The 16530-nt window shown below is 34.9% G+C and overlaps 1 protein-coding gene across 3 annotated transcripts; it reads right to left on the reverse strand.

The window, feature by feature from the left end:
- Positions 1 to 5157: 5157 nt before the first annotated feature.
- LOC110915555 (protein PIN-LIKES 7) lies at positions 5158 to 16202 on the reverse strand. Of its 3 annotated transcripts, XM_035985107.1 has the most exons (12): positions 16048 to 16175; positions 14575 to 14704; positions 9282 to 9472; positions 9090 to 9169; positions 8368 to 8492; positions 8146 to 8267; positions 7397 to 7588; positions 7195 to 7311; positions 6978 to 7078; positions 6819 to 6871; positions 5809 to 5994; positions 5158 to 5486 (listed from the first exon to the last, which is right to left on the reverse strand). In XM_035985107.1, exons 3-12 carry the CDS (start codon positions 9414 to 9416, stop codon positions 5362 to 5364), a joined length of 1236 nt encoding a protein of 411 aa, XP_035841000.1. In that variant the 5' UTR covers positions 9417 to 9472; positions 14575 to 14704; positions 16048 to 16175; the 3' UTR covers positions 5158 to 5361. The 3 variants fall into 3 exon arrangements, with proteins under 3 accessions (XP_035841000.1, XP_022015966.1, XP_022015967.1); XM_022160274.2 differs by lacking the exon at positions 14575 to 14704 and having other exon boundaries at positions 16048 to 16202; XM_022160275.2 differs by lacking the exon at positions 14575 to 14704 and having other exon boundaries at positions 9282 to 9469; positions 16048 to 16168.
- Between the last annotated feature and the right edge of the window lie 328 nt (positions 16203 to 16530).

Here is a 16530-nt window from a genome sequence, read left to right on the forward strand (position 1 = left end):
AGTAGCTGTGGATTACTTCACTAAATGGCCGGAGGTGAAACCACTGGCAAAGATAACAGGAAAGCAAATCATTGATTTTGTATGGGAAAGCATCATTTGCCGATTTGGGTTACCAGGAGTATTGGTCACGAACAATGGAAAACAGTTTGCTGAAAAGCCTTTCAGCTCATGGTGCAAAGAGTTCCGAATAACGCAAGTCTTCAGCTCAGTGGCCTACCCTCAATCCAACGGCCAGGTTGAAAGAACAAATCGAAGCATTGTGGAAGGTATCAAAACACGATTGGGGAAACATGACACCAATTGGCTTGAAGAACTCCCAAACGTGTTATGCGCAATCAGAACCACTGAAAAAACAAGTCACAAGAAAACACCTTATAGCTTGGGGTTTGGATCTGAAGCCGTAATCCCAGCAGAAATAGGAGTTACAACAAAAAGAATGTGCAACATTGATCTAGAAGAAAATAAGCAAGAGACGATGTTGAACTTGGAACTCCTAGAAGAAGCACGGGATCAAGCAGCCATTCAAGAAGCAAGATACAAACAAAAGATGGAATCCTACTACAATGCCCGGGTAAAACATGAACGATTCAAGCCTGGTGACCTAGTCCTCAGAAACAACGAGGCAAGCAAGAAGGAAAGCCAGGGAAAACTTGGTCCCAAATGGGAAGGACCATATGCCATCCTCGAAGCTCACAAGGGAGGATCCTACAAGCTAGCTGACTCAAATGGTAAAAAGCTTCCCAGGCATTGGAACGACAAAAACCTTAAAAGGTTCCACGTCTAGAAACATGTATTAGAGAAAAAAAGTTGGCAAAGTGTTGTTTTTGTTCCCTTGTAATTTACACCCTTTGATGAATGAACAATGAGGTTCTTGTTAAAACTTGTCTTTTTATCCTATGATCAGGTTGATAACCTAGCAAAAAACTCCATGACAAGGGTCATGAAAGGGGATGAGCTCCCAGGCCACATCACTTAATAGGTTCAAGGGTTGAATGGACCTATATAAGGGGTGAGTTCCTAAATCAATACAACTCCATGAGACTTAGAAATTTTTCAATAAACTTGTCTCATAGACGGGTCTGAGCAGCCTTCACCAAATGTTCCGTAAGCCTTAGAAAATCTTTCAAGAAACAAACCATCATCAACAGGCTTACGAACCAAAATCAAACCAAGTGAGTGACACCTTCAGCCACTAGGGCAGAAAGGTTGCAGGAGCTCAACATCAACCTTGAAAGCATGGTGTCACCCTCCATCTCTGATATGGCACCTCAGACACCGGGAGGAGCAAAATTAGCCAACACGCCAGCACAAACACTTGCATCCTTAAAGCTATCTCCAACCTTAACAGACCAACCCGGGACATAAACCTCATCTTCACTCAAACCTTCAACATCCTTACTTGATGAACCTTGAACATGGGTTACTGCAACCTTCTTACCTGAAGCCTTCTTCTTACCAAGAACAACCAAGTTCTTCTCTTTCTCAGCATCAGGGCATTGACCCTCAGAAACTTCAATGTCATCACTCAATTCCACAGGATCAGAAGAAGTGGTCTGAGCAGCACTCTTCATCATACGACGAGCAGACCAACGGGTCAAGGCATTAGGAGCAGCAGTCTTGGTAAAACCCTTGACATTTGGAACACTAACATACCCCACATCTTCAAATCTGTATTCAAGAACCCCTAGCAACTACATCATCACCCTCTGCAGCTTGAGCATGCGTAAAAACAACATCTGATGTGTCGTCGCTCTTCACAAAATCCAATGCAGACATGACTGCAAAATTCATAAAAAACAAAACATAAGCAAACAATTCAAAGGAATGCAAAAAAGTAAAGCAGGGGAAATGCATACCCTGACCACTCATTAGAACCGGATCCCGATCAAGCTTATCCCACAATTTGCTAATACCCAACAAAACTAGAAAATTTTCAGGAAAAGGCCGAACCCTTGAAAGACATTGCCGGATGGACTTAAGACAACAATCATTCAAATCAGACTCAGAGGGTTCCGGTTCATTGAGAACGGCATCAGGGTGTCTCCACACCATTTTAAAGGGAACACTTGACTCTGAAACCCAGAAGAACCGATCTTTCTAGGAACCAAGGGTGGTAACCATGGATGAAATCAAACAAGCATCAACTTTGGATGTCTGGAAAGTAAGCCAATCACCGTTCTTCGCCAAACGGAAGAACCGACATAACTACAACAAAGAGGGATCATAACCGGAGGCCCGACATAATACTTCGAAATGTAAAACCCTAGACATACCTTTGGGATGGATTTGACCAAACGAAACTCTGTAATACTCTAAAAAATTCAATACAAAGGTTGAGAAGGGATGACAATGATTAGAAAACTCGAAGTGGCGACAATACAGAGCAATCGACCCAGAAGGGCATTGATCAACGGACTTGTCACAATTGGTGCAACCGGATTGAATTTTAAACCAATGCCTCACTCCATACAAAAGGCCTCTAATTCCTCTTGAGTAAGGCGAGAAAAACTAACAGAAAGATCTTTACGTGCACCCATGATCAAAACAAAGAACAGAAAAAACGAAGAAGAAAGATGATGACTAACCTGAACGAAGGAAGGAATAACCGGAACGCTTGAGAAGATAAGTGAAAAGATTATCAAGTGAAAATAAATGGGAAATAAATATTAAAAAGGAAGTTATGATTACCTATTGTGTAATTACAAGCGCCGCCGGAAAAACTGCCACCCATCACGTCAGTTGTCATTTCAAAATTCAAATTCTCAACTGCTCCGAACCCCTGAAGCCTTGAAGCCTTTAAGCAATAAAAAACAATGTGTAAAAGTCAGAAGCATTTGAGCATACACCCCAAACACCTCTGACTTGGGGGGCTGATGATGGGGGAAGCCCAAGCCTTAATAATATGGCTAAAACATATAACAGCTCAAACGGGTAAATGGTTAAAGGGTTCAAAACCCGCGAAATATTGTGAGCAGAAGAGAACAAGCACAGTAATCAGTCACATCAACTGATAACTCACCAACTCAGCTGTAAAAGTAACGTGCACAAAAGTGAACAGCCTTTTACCCGCAGGTCCAAAGCCTTCAACCCCTAAATGGGTAAGCCTCCTACTGCAGCAGAGGTTCACTAAGTCAAAGGTTTCCCCTTTGGGAAGAAACCTTCTCTATAAATAACATCCCACATCATTCATTTCGGACATTCCTGATCAGCCCAGATCTTCTTGGATCTCTGATCTTCTCTCTTGTCTTTCGAGAACTTGCTTCATGCACGTTTCTCTTCTTCACTTCAAATTATACAAATTACTCGCCCTTACATCCGAGGTTGGATCTTCTTCAGCCAAGGATTTCAAGTAAACAACAAACATAACTAGTGAACCTCCTTCTACGTCTAGCAAACGTAGGAGGACCCCACGACCTGCGTTAGGCAAGCTTCAACCCTTGAAGCCTTTTGCCTATCCAGATTGTCCACTACTTCCGGTCTTATATTTGTTGTAGCAACAAGCAGCCATAACATTTGTTTTAGCCATGCTCGGTTTTCAGACTACAAACGGAATTTGAGGAACAAAAGAACCAAACTAAATGCAAAATAAGACACATTTTAACAAAGGAAACAATAGATTAATCATTAATAATTAATATGTCATTGGATCATACTATAAATAAACCATTTAAAGGTAATATTCCTTCAATTAATCATGCATCATGTGGTGGCGTTGATAGCCGAAAGATAAGGGGGTACATGCACTAATCGGCGTTTGTCTCAATTGCTGAGTGTTATGTGCCTTATGTCCAAGGCTTGATGCAAAACTACAATCAAGACGGGGGTCTCATTGGAAGCAGCCTCTCTAATCCTACGGGGTAGAGGTAAGGCTGTCTACATCTCACGCTCCTCAGACCCTACCTTAGCTTTGCTATTGATGGGATAAAGAGTTGTTGTCAAGAAGGCAAAACCATAAGTAGGTGACGTAAGTTCAACTACAAACTGATTGTAATTATACATGTAGTGGCTCTAATGTTTTGATGTTTTGTAATAGTTATCAAATTCCCAACTCGTGCACGACATGAAAAATTTATAACTCTTCTTATAGCGAAGACATTAATGTCTTACTTTTTGTATGATTTTAATTATGTATTAATATCATAAATAATTTTTAATATAAGTAACTTTCTCGAGTCCGGGAAGCAATCCCTGGTGATAACCTATTTTTAAATATATACACAGTTGTGTTTAATAAACTTTAAGTATCCAAACCCGTGAGTATTTACGGGTGATAACCATTTAAATGGTTTGGTGAATTGCTTATGATCAAACCTGGTGTTTATTAGGGTCCATCAATTAGTAATTTATACAAGTTATATGTTTGTAGTCTTTGTAAGAAATTCTTTATACAACTTTCGCTTAGGAGCTTTTTGGTAAAGATACTTTTTGTGATTGTGTGTATCTGTGTTATGTTTTGTATGGTGTAGGTTGAAGGGCTGTAATTTGAGGCGAAGCTACATAGATAGTGTTCCATGGTGGTTTGATGACTGTGGTTTAAGGCGGAGCTGCATAGGCGGTGTTCCATGGCGGCGGTTTTAATACGTTTGATGGCGGCGCAGGTGAACTGACCGTAAGGGTTCCAGTAGAATTCATATTTCCCAAATTCTGTAACCATAGAATTCATTCGTTTTGACTTATTATGTTTAAATAAATTTACTTAGGTTGAAACGAAACGCAATCTTCGTAGTAGGTCTATTGATTAAAGATTTATTATAATAATTCAACAACTATTTCTTTATAAGATTTATTATAATAATTCAACAACTATTTCTTTATAATCCATCTCAATTAAACCTTAAAAAAGTATAGTGATTCGTTGTTTAATAAAATGTGGTATGTAAAATTTCTAAAAACTACCCGTGTTTTTATTGGGTTGAGACTAAAGTGTTGCGAGATAGGTGATTCGTAGAAACTCTAATCCTTTTATTGTTAAGAAATCTGAACATATTTTGATACAAATTTGCTTATGTAACTGATGTATAATCATTCGTCGTTTGATAAAATGTGGTATGTATGGTTTTATAAAAACCACCTGTGTTTGCACACAAATTTTACATCTGGTTATATTAACATTTGATTTAGAATGCCTTTGCTAACATTCTTTTGAACTTATAGAAGTAAATGAAGTAAAATTTATGGACTAATATTAAGATCACATAGAATCAACTTCTGATATATCATACATGAAGAGAAAAGAAAATAATAATAAAAAATCAACTTTATACATGACAAAGATTAATACTAAAAACAACAAAAGAAATAAACCAGTTTATCTATTGAATATCCTTGAGGGGTCAAAGGTTTGACCAAAAAATATAACTTTCAAGTCAAAATTGACATGAAGACCGTTGACCATCCTGTAAGTGCAAATGCTGCAACTATGTAAGTCCACATTGTAAGCACTGAACACTCCTCTTGTCCCACATCGAACAACTGTGTCATTGTACCTACATATTTAATCATAAATCTATTTAACATAATAATTGTAATAAAATTTTTTTATAATTTACTTATTGCAATAGATATACAAATACTTAAAAGTTTAAAACAAGAAAGTTTTTGCTATTTAATAAATATTTTTTATTATGATCCGTACCAAGAATGACTGTTTCGACACGAGCTCTTTTGACCCGTACTAACAAATACTTATTTTAATTTATATTTGTTTTGACCCGTTACCCAACATGTCCAAGTAGTCGACAATAACTCTATATCAGAACGAGTCTTTTCTAACAATGAAATGAGTATAAGTATTAAGGCAATGCTTACTGATATTCATGGCAGGGGGGACAGTGAACTGGATCAATAGCACAAATTTAAAGAGTGGATCAGATGGAAGTAATCCTAGAGCCGCAGCCGCTCTAATAACACCAATTCCAATCAAGGGAAGAAACACATATCGCACTATGACGATCGCGATAATAACAATAGGTCTTATGCTTGCGTTTCTCAAACCTGTTGGCACATGTACATAGCGCATAAAAATAATAATAAGAAGCGGTGAGAGAGAAACATAGACGCTTATATAGTTTGGCAAAAGATCAAATACAAATAATCTTAACATACTAAACATACAAATTGAAGGAAAACCCAAAAAGACAAGGTGACATTTTTGTAATTACCACCAACTATCAAAGTTACAACCAAAAATACCTAAAAAAACAATTTTTTTTTTTTAACATTTTTTATTAAAAAAATCGCTACATTTCGTTAGCAAAAAAAAAAAAAATTTTTTTTTTTGGCTGCTACTAAAAGTAGCGATTTTTTAATAAAAAATGTTAAAAAAATAAAATAAAATAATTTGTGTGTTTTTTTTTTTTTAGGTTTTTTGGGGGGTTTAGTTTTTAGCATTTTAGCTTGGGTGGGGGGGGGGGTTAGGTTTTTTTTTAGGTTTTTGGGGGTGGGGGGGGGGCGTTAGGTTTTTGTTAGGTTTTTGGGGGGTGGGGGTAGGTTTTTTTTAGGTTTTTGGGGGGTGGGGGGGGGGGGTTTAGGTTTTTTTTGGGGGTGGGGGGAGTGGTTAGGTTTTTTTAGGTATATTTGTAGAGTAACTTTGATAGTTATTGATAATTACAAAAATGCCACCTTGTCTTTTTGAGTTTTCCTTCAATTTGTATGTTTAGTATGTTAAGATTATTTGTACAAGAACTTTACCCTATATAGTTTTTAGCATATTATTCGTTCTGAAATGAACGTCTATGTGTGTGTAATCCTTATATTAGTTATTTTAAGCTTCCAAGTAAGAATATATGATCTACAAACATGCGACTTTATTTCATTACCTTGTACTAGATTGCCTCCAAGTATAAGTGTGATGCAAGGTAAGGTTCCATCCCTGAAGATAATGCCATTTGTTATTACCGAACGACATTTTAAATATATGGTTAATAATCAAGAGAATGTGTATGTATCCATTTACAATCGAGCAAAAAAATTTGTACCCCAGTAACGTGATAGAGTCTTGGATCACCCGCAATGGAGCATCATCACCTATCAAAAGGTTTTTCAACCACGGAACTGCACCGAAAATGAATCCTATGACCTGTTGATTATAGTTTGCATATACAATTACTTGGTCAAAGATCAAATACTCTGCTATATAAAATGAAAAAAAAATACTTATATATAGGATAAAGTTTAATGAAAGAAAGAACTTACAGCGCCAACGGTTGGAGGCGCTAACAACTCCTCCAACAATCTTTGTAAAGTTTCCGTTAGCGTACTTGAAGACGCCCCTTTTTTCCCATCTTTGCTTGCTAATTGTTGGTAGACCAACTACAGAAGATATGAACAATACGTTTGGTTCTATATGTACAATCGTGTATAAGTTAAATTGTATGGTTTACGTTGGTTGTCTTACATTTTGATTTTCAGGGTCCGCAGTGGTTGAGCATGATTTACCATCTCCATTCAAAAGTTTAGTTTTTTCATCTGAATCTAAGTCTTTGTTTGGTTCCTTCAACAAATCCTTGGCTTCTTTCATTGCATTGTACTTTGCCGCCGAGTTTTTTATCAATTGGTATGTATATGTCCATATATAGAAGCATCCTAACTGCAAAACTTTTACAAATTAAATCATACTATTGAGTAGATTATGGCCATATTTACTTATAACGGGTCAAAAGCATTGTTGCAGAAATCAGCCTAGGCGGCCGATTAATCGGCGTCTAGGCGCTAGGCGGTCATCTACTGCCTAATTTTGAGCTAGGCGGTCAATTAATCGGTCATGGTCAAAAATCGGTCAAAATCGGTCCTAGGCGGTCAAAATCGGTCCTAGGCGGTCAAAAATCGGATTAATCGGACAATATTAGTCGGTCAAAATCGGTCAAAATCGGCCCTAGGCGGTCCTTGAAGTATTTATATGAATTTTGAGTATTATTTTTATATTATTGGGTATATATATATAATTTTGAAAAAATACATACAAAAATCCCATTCCGATTAATCCCGATTAATCCCTAGGCTGTACCTCACCGTCCGACTAGCGCCTAGCGCCTTCTACAACATTGGTCAAAAGGGTTGCACGGGCCACCAATCTAACTCAACCCATTTTGATCTGTTACCCAACGCGCCAAAAATGATATGAAATGATTTAAAAAATCAGCTTACCGCCATGGAAAACGATGAATATGAGAGCCCATTAACTTTACATGTATTGTGATTTCCGAACGGGCTGCCATTTTGAGTGCAAATTGCGGGGATGATTAGCAGAAGAATGTTTCCCAAGTTCCCTGCAATGAAGGAACACATAAAAAACAAACAACATAAGAAGAAACATTGTTATATAACATTATTTCAATGACATATGAAAAACATGTTTTGGAAATGTACCTGTTGAACACATTGCTATTATTAGGCCCTCCATATGTGCCTCTGGCTTGATCAGTTTTACTGCTATCCACCCCAAAGTTCCTCCACATAAGAATGTTATCCCAATATTTAAAGGCATAAACCACCTAAAAATCGAGGATTTTGATTTAAGACGACAAAACTTTATCTAATACCTTATACATAGGAAAACGAAGAACATCGTTGGAACGTTTTTTTTTTCTTTCAAAAACGGGTATTTTTAAAAGATTTGATGACAAATTGGCTCATTTTCTTTTGTTTTCAATTATGGGTTAGTCGCTATCTACAATAGCGAGTTCTCTAAGTTAACTAAAGAGAAGAATCTATACAAGGATTGGGCATTTTGTCTTCTAACAGTTAAAGTCACTATAGGGAGCGACTTCAACTGCTACAAGACAAAATTATGGAACACTGGTGTGATATCGTCAACATTGGTAACTTCAAGACACGAAAGTCCTATCTTAGATAGCGACTAACCCATAATTAAAATTAAACAAAACAAAAATGACCATATTTTTCATCATGTCTTTTGAAAAAAAAAAAAAAACTTATTTTTCAAAAACCAATTCACCTTGATAGTTAAAATATCACCAACTATCAAGGTGAAGGTGAAGTCGCTATCTCATGTAGCGACTTTAATTGCTACAAGACAAAAATCTTAAACACTGGTCTGGTATCTTCATGGTTAGCAAATCATTCATTACCATGAGATGATGTCTTGAAAGGTGACGCTCTCAGCAAGACACGCAAATATAAGGCACGGCGTAAAAGCCACAAACACAATCTGCATTAAGTCCAAATAAAATCAAAACCTTCATCTTAGAACCTATCAAACAGTCCAACTAACTTTTATACCAATTCGATATACAAAACACGACACGATTACTAATGTATACCTTGTTAAGGCCCCGGCGGATGTCATATGAAAGAAGATCAAAGCGATCAGTAGCCATGATTGCTCCTATAACGCTCACAATTATCACCTGCACTGTAGGCATTGATGCCACCTCGAACAACGTCCAAAACCCCATGTTGTATGTTCACTGATGATCTCCTTTGGTATCAAACAAATGTGCATGAAATGCTGCTGTAAAAGAAATCAAAGATAAATTCCATCAAGAACAATAAATTTGCTAATGTAACAAATTTAAATATATCTAAATCTTGATGTACAACAAAAATAGAAGTTAACTGAACCAATTCGTTGCGGTTTGCACAGCTTCGGTTAAAGATTGTGTTATTGAATTTGTGTTGTTGATGATGGTGCTTGAATTGCTTATGTATGTAAGGCTGCACTATGTATGTGAGGCTGCACTATGTATGTGAGGCGTGGTATAGTAGGGTTGAGAATATATTGAATTTGAGAACACATGAATTGAAACATATTTTTCTCATTTATCTCCCTTATATTTCTTGTGAATACAAGAAATGATATGACTAGATTTTTTTTTTTTTTTTTTTTTTTTTTTTTTTTTTTTGCAGCCACACATGAAAGAAGAGGGACATGTGAAAAGAGAAGAAAGGCGTGTCATGTGTGCATGCATGAGGGAGATGTGTATTACGAGTGGTAAAAATGATTACATTGCATAAGGAGTCGATTTTAATTCATATTAGTAATTTAACCAGAGACGCTTACAAATTTTACTTTTGTTGTTACTTGTATAACGATTATAGTGAGTTAAAGGAAGGTAAGTTTCCTCATTTCGCTATTGTGAGCGTAATTGAGTTGAAATCAAGTGTAAAACTATGATAGTTATGTAAATAAAATTGTCTTTGTCAACAAAAAAAAGGAAAACTAAAAATAACATTGGATCCAATATTATGGACTAGTGAGTTAAAGTGTAAATTATTACAATCCACTTTTGCAAATAAACAAAATCGTCCCCTAAAAAATAGGTTGAATGGGTCAAGAGTCAAGACCCAATATACCTTTTTTTACGTTGTAACTATTTGTAGATTTTTTTATTTAACTCTGTTTAACTATTTCTAGATTTTCTTGTATCGTTTGGGTTTATTAAAAAAGAATATATTTATTCATTTTTTAAATAAGAGACGCATGTTTATGCATCACGGGAATAAGTGGCGGTATTAGGGTGTCCAACACAAATGATGTTTAATAATTGCTTTACCTTAATAAGTTTTGTCTTTTGTCATTTGATTAATAATTGCTTTAATTTTCAAAAAAAAAAAAAAATAATAATTGCTTTACCTTAATAAGTTTTGTCATTTGATTAATAATTTTTCAAAAAAAATATTAATAATTGCTTTACCTTAATAAGTTTTGTCATTTGATTAATAACTAGAATTACGACCCGCCGCAATGCGGCGGGGATTCTTTAATTATAACTAAGTCGATTTAGGACCAGTACGTTATGTTGAACCTGTCGAACGGGATAAAAATAGACGATGTAAAAACGTTCACCCACACACGCACGTTGTGTCGTGTTAACTCACAAAATTTAGAACGAAACGTAAAAACGTTAAACCAAAGACGCACGCTGCAATGTGTTAAGTCACAAAAATTAGAACGAAGCATAAAGTGAGAAATTTGCGGAAAATGAAAACTATAAAGGACCTGAAAGTAAAAAAAAGTTGTGAGGATAAATTGCAAAATACAAAAAATTTTGGATTAAAAGTAAAAAAACAAATAGTTTTGGGTCAAAAGTAATTTATAAAATACTTTTTGGTGAAAAGTAAAAAAATCATTTTTTTAAACCTCCAAAGCGAAGGTTACAACAACCATATGCATAACCATTTTTTCTTTGGAAAACGGCGGGGGCCATAAACAGTGTCAAATAGCATCAATGTCATACCATCGTCAGCGACCACCAACACTGAATTTGCGGCGAAAAAATTAGACTGAAACGTAAACCATATAAAATAATAACTAAGTCGATTTAGGACCCGCACGTTATGACGAACTTGTCAAACAGGAAAAAAAATAGACGACGTAAAAACGTTGAACTACACACGTACATTGCATCATAGAACGAATCGTAAAACAGAACGTAAAAATATTGAACCACACACGCACATTGCGTCGTGTTAACTTGCAAAATTTAGAATGAAGCGTAAAACGAAAAATTTGCGAAATATGAAAAGTAAAGGAGAACAAAGTTGAAAGTAAAAAAAGTTAGTAGGTTAAACTGAAAAAATAAAAAGTTCTGGGTTAAAAGTTATAACCCAAATAGTTTTGGGTTATAAATAATAGATCAAATTGTTTTGGACTAAAAGTATAAAATCAACATTTTTTTTTTGGAAAACTCCCCAAACATGATTTACAACTCATAATGCACAAATAGGTTGATAATTTATAGTATATAAATTGCTTTAATTTAAAAAAAAAATTAATAATTGCTTTACCTTAATAAGTTTTCTCATTTGGTATTAATAATTGCTTTACCTTAATAAGTTTTGTCATTTGGTAGAATATTAAGATTTGTGATTTGATTTTTGACATGTAGTCATTGTTTTTCTTTCTTATAGAATATTTGACACTGACATGTTTTCTTTCATTTTCATTATTTCTAATTTTTTGCTGATTCATCATTTCTATCAAGTATTTAGATGGTGGTGGTGGGTAGGCCGCGTTACGGGTGGTCGTGGTTCCAGGAGGAGGCGATAATAGCATGAAAAGTGGCGGTGACTATAAGAATAGATCGAATGGGTTAACGACATACGTCTAAAAGAAACAAACCCATAGTTTATATTTGAATTGGGTGAAAAAAGCATTCATTTGGTCATGTTGAATAACTAACAAGTAGATGCGTTAGCCAAGTAAAAGTAATCAATCGAATTTGGATACTAACCTATTTCTAGTTTCCGGGTCGGCTCATATATGTATTGTGTTGTGAAAAAATAAAAACTGTGGAGTTCAAATCTGACGAAAAATAAAGTGTTAAAACTATAATATAATAAATTTTCAGGATTAAAATGTTATTAATCTTTCTTTTATTTTTCAATATTCGTTGCCCTCGTATCTTTAATTATTATTATAGTTATACTTTTGTTTGAATCCTGTCTCAAAACAATAATGAGAGGACACATTCGTACCCTTTTGAATTATAGAATGCAACACTTAGATGCCCTTCAATGTTTAATAAAATGGGTGAGATCCGATGCATGGCGTCTCTCGAGATTGATTTGCTGGCTCAGATTATTTTACAAAGAGTAAATATTTATATACACTACTTTCACATGATCCAGACAGTATATACACTACATTTCACATGACGGGGAATAGTGTTAGGCAATTGTCTAACACTTACCTATTGGTACAGCCAAATTATGATTTTTTTCCTGTTTAAACTTACAGTTTTTCCATCAGTTTTGTTTTTTTCTTCTCCTAGCCAAATTACGATTTTGCTCTTAACTCAAATTTATAGTTTTGCCATTGTTTTTTCAAATTATGATTTTGCCCCCAGTGTAAAATGCGTTTAGTGTTTTACAAAACTATAGTAGTGTTTTGTTTTAATTGGTTGGCTCGGTAGAGTTGGAAAAGGAAGAATGAAGATCTGTAAGATGACTTTAGTTCATCCTTGTAATTATGTATTTTGTAGTGACATTTTGGGTGTGAGATAAGACTTAAGAACTATTAGGTCGTGAGTTCGATTTTCAGAGGGGTTTTTTTTCCAGATTTATTAAGTTTTCTTTTGAATTTGTATATTCATTATTGTCTAGTCGAGATAGATATGATCTGGTGGTTTCGCTGGACATGATGATACTCTAGTGGTCCGTCCGTGATCCAAAATTACCATTAAAAAAATTGTCATCAACAAAGCGAAAGGGGATGATGTTATGTTTATGAATCGATGATTGTTGTAATTCACATACATAAAGATGGTGCTTATAGTAATCATGTAGTGAGGGTAGGATTCAACTACAAATGTCAAAACTCCTAACAAGTGTGACAATCTATGTAGACATTGTATTTTAAAATTTATGCAAATTTTTAGATTCTTTTGGCATATAACACCAAAAGTGACAATTTAAAACATAATAAAAGGTATTCTAAACATGAGATCTAGAATACATTGATTAATTTTCTTGTCATTCTGTTTTAATTTTCATACCTAAAATACATTTCATTGTGTTTCAAAATTTATGCATAATTTTTAAATTCTTTTGGCATAGTATTTTATAAAAAACACCAAAACAAAAATGAAAAGTATTCTAGATATGAAATGTAGAACGCACTGATTAATTTTCTTGTCTTGTGTTTTAATTTTCACGCATAGAATACATTTAACTGTGTTTTAAATTCTTATGTTTTGTATTTTTCTATGTAATACTATGCTAAAAGAATCTTAAACATCATGTTTAAAATAAAAAACACAATGCCTACATAGACTTTTTACACTTTTTAAGAGTTTTAAACTTTATAGCATACTCCTAACAAGTTAGTGGGTGTATTAAATTAGTGATTTTAGCCCACTCCTAGCAAGTATGTATAGGTCATATCGAAATATTCTTTAATCAAAGCTTTAAAACATTCACCATAAACAAAAGGTCAATAAGAATATTTCTAAGTGTAAGTTAAACTCACCTAAGGGTTAGCAAGAAATACCTTGTTGTGTTTGTCACACCGACCTTATGGTGAATTCAACGAAAATTTTCTAACCACGAATTACAATGACCCTTTAAGTTAGTAAAATGAAATTCCCAATGGTATGTTGAAGATAAATCTTGTGGATAACAAATCATTGAAGAGACCTAACCAATGGGAGAAAATGGCGACACGGTGGAATCCGGATGAGAAAATGATGTGGAGAAAGTCCGGAGTGCTATGTGGTTTGAAAATGTTACATCCTTGGTTTTAAAATGTGTAGTATTCGACATTTTCTGTCTAGTGACATGTCTCTAAATATTCTAGTGACTATAAAGACCTCCAAACTTGTTACATCCTTGGTTTTAAAATGGGAGAAGCGCACAAAAGCGACAAAGTTTAAAACCAAGATGCGAAGCGCGAAGTGCACCGCTTTCGTATCCAATGCGCAAATAACTACATAACTTTTATATACTTCCTATAGGTTTCTAGCATCATTTACCCAATATTTAGAGACAAGTAAGGTTTATATAAGTAAGCTTTATATATGTTTTAATATAGAAATTGCATACATGTACAACTCGAATAGCATGTTGTACAACAACCTGTTGCACAAAAATCTGAGAAATACATGAGCCGCGCACCTCATGATTAAGTTTTGGCCAAGAAATCCCACCTCAGGTGTGTATTTATTGAAAAAAACGCCCCTTATGCTACCAAAAGCCCATGGGCTTGAGTCTTGCTGTGCCTTGCGCCCAGGCGTGCCTAAGGACACTTTTTTCAATTAAGTTTATGATCATTATCATCGATAAAAAATCTCTGTATGTGTTTGAATGAGACATGGATTAGTGATACTCGTTGTCTAAACTTCATGCCTTGAATAGCAAACTCAAGTATTTTGTTTTCATTTTCACCTTGGATGCGCAAAGAAAATGAATACTACATGAATCTATTTAGGCAGCCATTAAATTTTTGCCTAGTGAAGGTATGCATGTTGATAATACACGAGTGATACTTTACGCACAATATAACTTTTAGCATGAACTGATGGGGAGTCTTATATGCAAAGCAAAATTGAATATACGATTAAGGATTCGAATATCTCATGGCTGCAATAAGGATTCGAATAACACTTAGATTTTTTTCACAATATTATTATTACCGACTAATGTTTGTAGAGCTATATTGTAATTATAATATGTAGCATAGAGGTTTTTCTTAGAGTAATTATTATCCAAAATCCTATTATTAATTTATATTGTTTAAAACCTTTTCGAAAAGTAACTTTAAATACTCATAGTTTATAAGAACATTCACAACGCTACGCACGTGGAATCCGGATGAGGAATGACGTGGAGAAAGTCCGGAATTTCAATCCTCATTCGGACGACACCGTGGGCTCCATACACAACCAAATATTATTCTAAATTTTTTTATATAAAAATATGGGTCTTTGTAAAAGGAGGTGGCATCGAAGGAAAAATTGGTGTTTTTGAAAGATGTTTGAAATCTGACGTGACAATTGAGTTGACATATTTGTGGGTGTCCGAAAACTCTAGCGTTGTGGACGCTTTAAGTTTTTGTTAGGAACTATAGAAAAGGACGAATATGCCAAATGGGTTCGGATTGTGTTATATTGGATTCCTCTACTATGTTTGTTTTTACGAGTTATGGTGGCTAGTAGAGGTGTGACAGGAGTTGATCGCAATACACTGCTTGTATTTGTATGGGATAAATGTTTATTTATTTATTTATTTATTTTTTGAAAATCTAAGCATTTTCATTCACACTTGCCAAATTACATTAAAACAGAAGGTAGACAGGCAACAAGCTGTGCCGCCACCCTTTAAATAAATAATATTTTTCTTTAATGCAAGCATCGTCGATTCGCCAATTACCGCCATATCCCAAACTCTAAGGTACGTGATCTCCGTTACAACTTTATTCATTTCTATGAATATGAATTGTTCATTAACTTAACAACTTCATTTAACCATTAACGGATATTATCACTAATAATATCTATATAACGCTAATCAAATGAATGATCCTAAAACACACGAACAAGAACACCATATCATAATCATCAACAAGATTGCAAAATCAAAAGAACAAACCTGTGGATGAATGAGATCGGAAGCGACGTCGCCGTCTAAGGTGAACAATAATTTGAGTTACGTATGATGGAGATGTTCATACGAAACGAATGTTTTGGAAATGAGAGAATGACATTGCCTTAGAGACAGCCAGCCGCACATTTATTTATTTATGTGGGATTGGGAATTAACCTCCACCACCACAAGACAAAATGAAAGGTAGATTCGATTCGATTCGATTACGTATTATGTTCTCCCAATTAAATTATTTATTTCCCTCGTTTTTTTCTCGATTGGGGAACCCCGTATTTAGGAAATTATAGTGATATGGATCATATAGTGGGATAGTTGATGCAGAAGTCGAGTAGAAGTAGAAGACTACGATTGCTGTTTCTGAAATAGGGTTTTATTTTAGGGTAAATTACACTTTTCGTTCTTTATGTTTGTAGCGGGTTGCAATTGATGACCTTTAACTTCAATAATTACAGACACGGTCCATTATTT

This window comes from Helianthus annuus, chromosome 16 (genome assembly GCF_002127325.2).
Source record: "Helianthus annuus cultivar XRQ/B chromosome 16, HanXRQr2.0-SUNRISE, whole genome shotgun sequence".
NCBI lineage: Eukaryota > Viridiplantae > Streptophyta > Magnoliopsida > Asterales > Asteraceae > Helianthus > Helianthus annuus.

Coding starts and splice junctions, on each gene's coding strand:
- LOC110915555 (XM_022160274.2), bottom strand. CDS start 9,416: ATGGGGTTTTGGACGTTGTTCGAGGTGGCATCAATGCCTACAGTGCAG. Junction 9,170..9,281: donor TCCGCCGGGGCCTTAACAAG/GTATACATTAGT, acceptor GACTTAATGCAG/ATTGTGTTTGTGGCTTTTAC. Junction 5,995..6,818: donor TGGAGGCAATCTAGTACAAG/GTAATGAAATAA, acceptor ATGTGCCAACAG/GTTTGAGAAACGCAAGCATA.